At 33.4% G+C, this 9,576-nt stretch overlaps 1 protein-coding gene across 1 annotated transcript; it reads left to right on the top strand.

Moving 5' to 3' along the window:
- Positions 1-5,357: 5,357 nt before the first annotated feature.
- Positions 5,358-9,054, top strand: LOC145634391 (monogalactosyldiacylglycerol synthase 2, chloroplastic-like). The gene is made up of 8 exons (XM_081685811.1): positions 5,358-5,981; positions 6,761-6,933; positions 7,434-7,595; positions 7,691-7,832; positions 7,933-8,157; positions 8,247-8,309; positions 8,408-8,482; positions 8,734-9,054. Exons 1-8 carry the CDS (start codon positions 5,667-5,669, stop codon positions 8,992-8,994), a joined length of 1,416 nt encoding a protein of 471 aa, XP_081541937.1. The 5' UTR covers positions 5,358-5,666; the 3' UTR covers positions 8,995-9,054.
- Positions 9,055-9,576: the final 522 nt, after the last annotated feature.

Genomic DNA, 9,576 nt, shown 5'->3' with positions numbered 1-9,576 from the left:
TTAAGCAACCTTACTGCAAACCAGACAAGCTTAGAACAAACCAGGTGAGTCATAAGAGTTGGTCAGCACCAAACTTACAGAATAAATCCTACCAACATAGTATCTTACCTTTAGCCCATTTCCAATCAACCACCTTTCAACTCACCTTGAAAGATGCTTACAACTGATGGATTTATAATAGCAAGGAAAGATATACTATTCTCAAACATATCAGACTCAAAGAGAGTGCACAACTCGCGTTAACATGCTTCTTTCTACAACTAGTCAATCAGGTTTATCCATATGGTTCAGGATTTTTCCATTCACCATTACATGAATATATACCACACACCAAACATCTACATACAACTTTCGAACAAGAAAGTAAAACCAAGATGATATAACACTAGTTTAAGCTTTAATCCAATACACCTTAGATGATGAACTCATCAACTTTACTGGCAGAATAAAGCTTAGGAAGCAAGAACAAATCCTATGAATGAGAAAAAATAACATGTCATGTTATAGGAAAACATATACTTGAGACATTTCAAGGATTTAACATATCAAGCTCGTACATGATAAACGTAGCAGATATTCAGCATACATATCACCCTCAGTCCCACAAGCCTTCATACTTTATGTGAAACATATCTAGAAGTCAATTCTTTATTATTAGAAACCCCCACATCACAGATACCACATGAAAATAATCATGAATCAGGTAACAAATTAGGGAGTATAAACCAAATTCTTGGGTGAAATACTTACTAAACAAATAAACAATTGATACATATCTGCAACCCCCACAATACTAACATTCACAGAATATTAATAGTGTTTAAAGATATATAGAATGTTAATTCCCATCCTTACCTCACGTGGGGCACTTACACTTCAAACTTGCACGGCCATTCTAGCTTTGTTAAGTCAAGCCTTTTTTATTCTGCTAATAAGCACGGAAATCAACCGGTCTCATCTAGACCAACAACAAGAAAAATAATTGCTACACCTCTAGCCAATTAAATACATTTCAAGTTCGTGAACAAAGCTGATTAAGATCACAAGAATTAAAAGAAACAATAATTCTAAATCCCTTTTTTAATCTAAAAAAGAGACACTTACAAGCTTATCACATACTCCGTGCTCAACAAAACATTGTCCATGATTAGAGGAAAAAAAAACAATAAAAAACACTATCATAAGATAGAACACATGTCATCCCTAATCTACTAGGACAAAACACATTAAAGTCCATGAACATAAATAAATTACCATTGGACGAAACATACATTAGCAGAAATAAATTACTTGCAAAACAACAAGTCAACAAACAGATAGCCACAGATAAACGTCTTTTACGGAGACCTTCCTCCTCAATACCACTCCTTTACAAGAGTAAAACTAACATACTAGTCAGTTACAAGATCTAACTCACCTCACCCCCCACATAGCATTGCATTAGCTCATAATAATAAAATTATGCATACTTGGGGCACATAATAAACAATATTATGCAGAGTTACAAATTAATTACATAAACTGAGGAGGACTTATCTGATTTTGTGCATGTACTGAAGCCATTGACGAGCCTAGAAAATTACTCCGAAACATCTAGCAGTTGCATTTTCAAAAACGCAATACCCACCAGACTAACAGAGACAGCTAACTCAAGCTTTGGTTATTAATCCACTCGATTGATGCAGGAACATCAACTTTAATTTTCATGAAATTACCATCATGAGACCATGGGACACAGTTGACTTTTCAATAACTTCATTTATATATCATCAACACATGGACTGCCGCTCCACTTTGATTCACAAATTCTTATTATTTAACCAATAATATTAAATCCTCCAACTTAACGGCAATTCGATCGCCTAACTCGACATATATTCTTGAAGCCTAATTCAACTCCAAATCAAAAAACAATTTGACGGCAAAATCTCCTAATCGTTGAGGATAAATACTCCTTGATTAACCGACTTATTTTCCGAAACAAGAATTTTATTTGTACGGAACAGAATTAATTTCCATTCCAAAATTTAACCAATGATTGATAATCAATGTGACGAATGCTTCAACGAAAGGACAATTACATCGAAATCATTTGCAACAAATACCCTTTTTCTTGATTAAAAAAAAAAATTGTTCGAAACATTATAATCTCCATCTCCAATTGATTAGTTCAGGAATCAACAATATAATAAATTAATACTATTTCGCTTCTAAATTGTTGGTAAAATACCTGTCGATTCCAATAACAAAAAATAGAGAAAATGAAAGGGAAAATACTTGATTGAAGATCTCAAACTCACAGTCGCGCCGTGGAACAATAATCCACTGCCTTAGAAGCGAAATACGCCACCACCTGTACAAGTTTCCTAGTGACGCACGCCCCCCAAGTTTAACGCAACTCTCCTCGTAATTCGTGCACCCGAACTCGAAGAGTGGAATTGCTCAAGAATTGTTCAGATCTCAAAGGGTAGGTTTTTTTGTTTATGTGTTTAGGGTTCAATCATATTAAAATTATGAATACAGGAAAGGCAATGCTCATATTTATATGTGTCCCGAAATTAGGAGACAAATAAACAAACCGACCTAAGGAAAAAAGGCGGGCCCGATCGGGCAAACATCCGCCCGATCGGGCGCGAGATAAAGTTTTCCCAGACTTGGTGTTGCGCCCGGTCGGGCGAACACCGCCCGGTCGGGCGAACACCGCCCGGTCGGGCGATCTAGAAAACCCACCTCGGGTGAGCCATCGGGCGAGAGCCGCCCGATCGGGCTCGTCAAAAACTCGAGTCCGTCGCCCGGTCGGGCGAGGGCCGCCTGATCGGGCGCGAGAGTTCTTCTATTTTCCTTAGCCACCTCCGCTCGGTCGGGCGAACCACCGCCCGATCGAGCGCGAGAATCCGTTTGCATTACCTATTTCCAACAATATTCAAGCTCTTTCCTAATGATAAGCAATTAAGTAATATTTCGACTTTACGAGTACTAAAATTATACCTTGATTGTCTATTTATATATTTTACATGTTCAATAAAACATAGCATTACGGATATTACATGGCAAAGAAATGTGTTTTTATGGTTAAATATTTTATATTGGTGCAATGTTTATACGAGTATATGACCTTTTAAATTTGAGTCATGACCATCATATACTTCATAATATACTCCGTAATCCGTATTAGTCAATAATCATATGACATTAAGGTCATTAACAAAAAAGTCAATGGTTTATCCTTTTAAATTCAAGCATTTCTTAAAAATATAAATCCTAGTATCAAAATTTAGCAAAATATCCTTAATGACAAAATTTAGCATAACTCGCAATATTTAAACACGCTTAAAGTCGTTTTCTCATTGAGAAAGTGATTTGAGCAAGTACAGTTGTTGAATATGATGCACTTAATGACAAATTTTAGCATAAGATATTCTATATGACGTTAGCCAAACAACTTGTCTAAGACAATTTAAAAATATTGTACATCATCATTTTGTACTCGTAATTTCATACTCCGTACTTTGTACAAGAGACGTAAAATTACCATACACTCGTATAAATTTTCCGACTCCTATAAATTCAGATCAGGTTGTTATAATGCGATTTTTCTGTATCTTTTGTTGCTTATTAATGCTATACATAGCCCTAAGGGCTACATATAAGCATTTAATTTACTCTTGAAAATTGTTTAAATTTAGAAAATCATGACAAAAACACACTAATTACACCGATTTGCGTGTGTTTTTGTCATGAATTCCTAACTTTATACATTTTCCAAAAGTAAATTCAATGCTTATATATAGCCCTAGGGCTATGTATAGCATTACCCTTACTTGGTTATCGTTCTCAACATTTTGACAAGTACAATAAATTGAAAATGATAGCTTTGTGTTGTCAAAAAAAAAGAGTAAATGATAGCTTTTAGAATAATTTCAGGAGTTCTTGATATGATTTAAGGGTGAATAACTTTATAGTTGAGCATTGACATCACTAATTTAAGTTTTTTTTTAATATTCTGATAATGACAATTTTAATGTGTAGACATTTTGGATTTGAATAGTCATTAGATACTTATGAAATTGTATTTTGGATATATCTTTACCCTAAAAGATCATTAAAACAACGATTGAGTAATGCAATAAGCAGCACATAAACATCAAATAGTCAAATGCATTTTCGAAAACACAAACTTTTAAATAAAACGGATGTTCAGTAAATTACTGAACATCCGTTATAAAGTGACTATAAAAGACGTAAAAGTTACACTAAAACGCACAAAGGTTACTGTGACATATATAAGAGTTATTTATGCTTCATTGATAAATTTGACAAAAGTGATACTAAATTTGACAAAAGTGACACTAAATTTGACAAAAGTGAACTCGATGTATAGTAAATTACTGAAAATCGGGTGTATACAAAAGTAATTGTTTCTAAAATGATAAGTAATGCAATAATGACAAAGATATGCGTAAGTGGTTTAATTAATGTTTAGTTTTTCTCAATCATTCAATTTTTAGCTACTTATATTCATCTATAAGGTATGCATATAGGATATAGCCTTTTCCAAACTAATTTATTTGTATTTACTCCACCATTTTAAGAGAAACCAATGCTTCAATTTCATATTCAATAAAATTAAGACTCTTATAAGATATTATACATATGAATAATTCTTTCAAATTTTGATCTTCATACTCACATTTATATTTTTCTATTGGACCAATCACTTTATGGGTTGTTCTTTACATTGACATGATTAATAAGGGGATATTTTAGAGATGAATATAATTATATAGATAATACAAAAGTACCACAAGTCCACATATTTATTCTTTTACTCGATAACATAATAACAAGCAAACAATAAAAATTACCTTTAAAATCACTCGAGAACATAATAGCAAGCGAAAAACAAAAATGAGCTTATATTTCACCCAAAACCTAATGGACAAACGGATATTTAGCATAAAGAATTGAGGGGCATACACAATAATTTCCTTCTAAAGCACCCAAGATCAATAATTGAGTGACAAATTAACAACAAGATTTCCACTTGGCAAAGTTGGCGATACTCTTGGACTATTGGTATCTCTTAAACAATTTGTAAACTTACCAAAGAATAAACTTCATATTATTCGCACCAAAATTTTACACAGTTAAGGTTGTGGCCCCTAAAATATTTTCAAGGACTAAAAAAAATATATATATATATATTATGAGTAATAAATAGAAAATGTTTTTTTTTTTTTTTCTCCTTTTTTTTTTGTTATAAAAATACACTTGGCTATTGTTTGTTTATGGGCCAATAGGAAGATCCGAATCTACTTATCAGAACATTCCAACTTTATAAAAATAAAAATTCTTGGAATAATTCCAAGCATCAAACTCACCCTTAAAAATAACTCACCCTCTTCTACCATTCAATCGCCCAAAAAAAAACAAATTTGGACCAAGAACAAATCTTTTTTACTACCCTTCAAAAACCCACAAAATTTATAGAAATTTAAACGTTGGGTGAATGGGTGTTGCTCAAAATTCAAAATTTTGATAAAAAAGTTTCCAAGATTTCATCTTTTTACTCCCATTTTCCGGCGGTCGGAATAAATTCGACCGTTGGATCAAGTTAAGTTGTGAGAAATTATTGTTCTTTGTTTGGGTATACTTTAATTTCTGACATGGTGATGTCTGTAATTTCACCAAAAAGATCATCTTCATTGAGCTCTGTATTTTCAAAAGTTGGAGGTTATTACAGTAAAAAAAGGTGTTCTTCATCTTTTTACCCTTCTTCTTCTGTGATTTCTTCATCTTCTTCAATGGATATTGATGAAATGGAAGAAGATGAAGATGGTTCAACAATGGAGATGGTTCAAATTGGAGCTTATCGCACAAAGAATGTGTTGATCTTGATGAGTGATACTGGTGGGGGCCACAGGGCTTCTGCTGAAGCTATTAGAGATACTTTTAAATTGGAGTTTGGTGATGAATATAATGTGAGTTTTTCTGGATTTTGATTTTCATTTTTAATGGGGTTTTTATAAATTTTCTGTTTTTTCTTTGTTCCTCTTAAGTTTTCCTGGGATTTTTTTCTTGATTTTTTTGGGATTTTTGTGCTGTCATTTGGTTGATTTTTCAGCTGGGTTTTATGAGTTTCTCTGACATTTTCTGGTGTTTTTCTGGGTTTGTTTTAAAATTTCTGGGTTTTTCTGTGTTCCCTTGAATGTTGTGGAAGGGTTCTGGGGTTTTTGAGCTGTCATTTGGTTGATTCTCTTACTTGAATTTTACTTACGAAGTCAGATGGTATTTGTAAGCTTCAAATTTGTTAAATTCATAATTGATAGTGGTAAATTTTGCTATTTTAAGAGTTACAAATTTACAATTCTGATATTTATCCTAGGATTTATGCATCTAATGTAAAAATAAAAATAAAAAAGGAAGTGAATTTTATAACAGGTGTTGTAAATTACCTGACTTTTGATTATTTCCTACAAATATTTTGGCCTTTTTACTTTTTAAATTTGTTGGTACTTTTTGGTTGTACTTTCAGAATGAAATTACTTGATAAAATCTGAACCTTCCTTTATTTGTTATTTTCATAAATGTTGTAAGAAAGAAATTTCTATGAAGTTGTCCAATACCCTAAATAACTAAAAAATACAAAATAATTAAAATACAACCCTACTTTATTTATAATCTTGCTGTCTAAATCTTTTTTTTTTTTTATATTCAAAAATAGAATCTGTATAACATGGTTGTCACACTGTAATTCCAGATAATTATAAAGGATGTATGGAAAGAATATACTGGATGGCCATTGAATGACATGGAAAGACAGTACAAGTTCATGGTGAAGCATGTTCAACTTTGGAACCTTGCATTTCACAGTACTTCACCTAAATGGATTCACTCCATGTACCTTGCTGCTATCGCCGCCTTCTATGCTAAGTATGTTTGTCTTTGCTTATATGATGTGTTCGATTTCTTGTCAATCCTTTGAAGAATCTATCAATTATGTCTTTCGAATTTTTGTAGTGTATACTGCTTTTTAGCTCCTTATTAAAAGAGATTAGGTCTAAAGTATAGAAGCTTTATTATTGTGATCATGATCGATTTTTCCAAATGATTTATGACATGCATGTGGCCTATCACTGAAATGATTGATAATTTTAATCATGGTTGTTACTAGTTCATAATGCTTCTAAGAAATGACTAATACTACATGTTGTAATCATATTCTTCTTTTAGAAAGAGCCCTATTTATTGGCTTACAATTAGTCAACTATTAGGGGTGAACTATCACTAGCTACGAATTGCTCGTTTAAGGGGCATTTTGCCCTATGTTAAGTGGATATAACTAATGTTGTGAATAGACTAGACTTGCTTGAATTATTACTAATACACGGTGTATAAATGGCTAATGATAGAAATTTTTTGTGTGGATGAAGGGAAGTGGAGGCTGGTTTAATGGAATACAAGCCGGATATAATCATTAGTGTTCATCCTCTTATGCAACATATTCCCTTGTGGGTTTTGAAATGGCAAGGACTTCAGAAGAAAGTGATCTTTGTAACTGTTATCACTGATCTCAACTCTTGTCATCGAACTTGGTAAGTGGAAATCAGCATTGATCACTCGAAAATCAGAACTTACTTGCCTTTGCTTTAGATTGTTTTTAACATTCAGAAACAATTTAATTTCTCAGGTTTCATCCTGGTGTCAATAGATGCTACTGTCCCTCAGAGGAGGTTGCAAAGAGGGCTTCATTGGATGGCCTTGATGACTCTCAAATCCGTGTTTTTGGCTTGCCTGTTAGGCCTTCTTTTGCTCGTGCCATTCTCTCAAAGGTAAGCACACATTAGACGGCCTTGATGACTCTCAAATTCCAAATGTGCTGTGTGTGTTTGATCTAGGCTTAACAGATACTAACACAGCTTCTGCTTGCAGGATGACTTGAGAGTAGAGCTTGAGATGGACCCAAATTTGCCCGCGGTTTTACTAATGGGAGGTGGTGAAGGGATGGGACCTGTACAAAAGACCGCCAAGGCTCTTGGAGAGTCCTTGTTCGATAAACAGCTTGGGAAACCCATTGGTCAATTGATCATTATATGTGGCCGTAATAGATCCTTAGCTTCTACTCTTGAATCGTTGGAATGGAAAATCCCGGTCAAGGTAACTTGCCTTAACCTTAACAATATAACCTACCTTAACCTTAACAATATAACTTGTTTCGTCGAATAACAATGCATTTTGATTTATAGGTTAGAGGGTTTGAGAAACAGATGGAGAAGTGGATGGGAGCTTGTGATTGCATTATAACAAAGGTAAACCTTAAAACATATATTACTCTTAACAATTTTCCCCTGCTTGTGCTCTTAAGCATAAAATCGGACTTAAGTTGAATGGTTTCGGTTTTTAACAGGCAGGACCAGGGACGATAGCAGAGGCAATGATCAGGGGTCTTCCAATCATTCTTAATGATTACATCCCTGGACAAGTGAGTTTATACATTGGCTTACATCTCATTGATTGTTCGTTCATGTAGACCTGTCAAAAACTGACACGACCCCCAAACCTAAACATGGAAAACCCTTATACAATAGGCTTAAAACCTCGAAATTCCATACAAAGTTCAAATACATGCACCAATCATCCAAAAAAAAATAAAAAAATCTTACTCATGCATGATTTTCATAGCTCAATGCTAACATCTAGCCCCTTTTTTTTTTTTTTTTATGTTAACTTCAGGAGAAAGGCAACGTACCATATGTAGTAGAGACTGGTGCAGGTGTATTCACGCGTAGTCCTAAAGAAACAGCAAGAATAGTCGCAGAATGGTTCAGTAGCAAGCGCGATGAGCTTAAGAAGATGTCCGAAAATGCCCTGAAGTTGGCGAAACCAGAGGCCGTGTTTGAGATTGTTAGGGATCTACATGAACTAGCAGACCAACGAGGGCCGTTAGCTAACTTGCCTTACATGCTGACTTCCTCATTTACAAGTCTAATTTAATTTCATTTTAGTGTGTTAATCATCATTATTATCATCTATTAGATTTAAATGGTTCAATTATTTGTTTTTTGGTAGGAAGAAGTCCCTTGTACAGCTAGTTTTTTTTGTATTCTTTTGGCCCTCTAATTCGATCAATCTGTAAAAAAAAAAAAAAAAAAAATTGAAATAAGAAAGAAACAAAAAAAAAGATTGAATTTCATTAAGATTAGTTAGAGAAAATCTGATTCCAATTAAGGATAAAAGTCTTAATGTCCTAAATGGTTGAAGATTATAGGTTGTTTTAGTAAAAATGGATTGTGAAATGGGCAGTTATTTGTTTTTATTTTTCATCAATATTTATGTTGAATTTTCTAGTTATTTTGGATTTTGTACAAGTAATTAAGAGATTATTGTATTGAATTGAAGCTTGGCTTTATCAACGTCATTGTTTATTTCTACTTTTTTTTTTTTCCTCATGGGGTGACAAATAAAATGGGACGAAAATATTATGTTTTTAATTTTCGTAATTGAAGTTAATAAGATATCAAAGTTGCTTTCCTTGAATGTTATTATAGACATTGCTTCTAATCTAAGGCAACATAA

Source organism: Chenopodium album, chromosome 6, assembly GCF_948465745.1.
Source record: "Chenopodium album chromosome 6, dcCheAlbu1.1, whole genome shotgun sequence".
Taxonomy (NCBI): Eukaryota; Viridiplantae; Streptophyta; class Magnoliopsida; order Caryophyllales; family Amaranthaceae; genus Chenopodium; species Chenopodium album.
The sequence above is the reverse complement of the archived record's forward strand: the minus strand, read 5'-3'. Positions and strand labels throughout refer to the sequence as shown.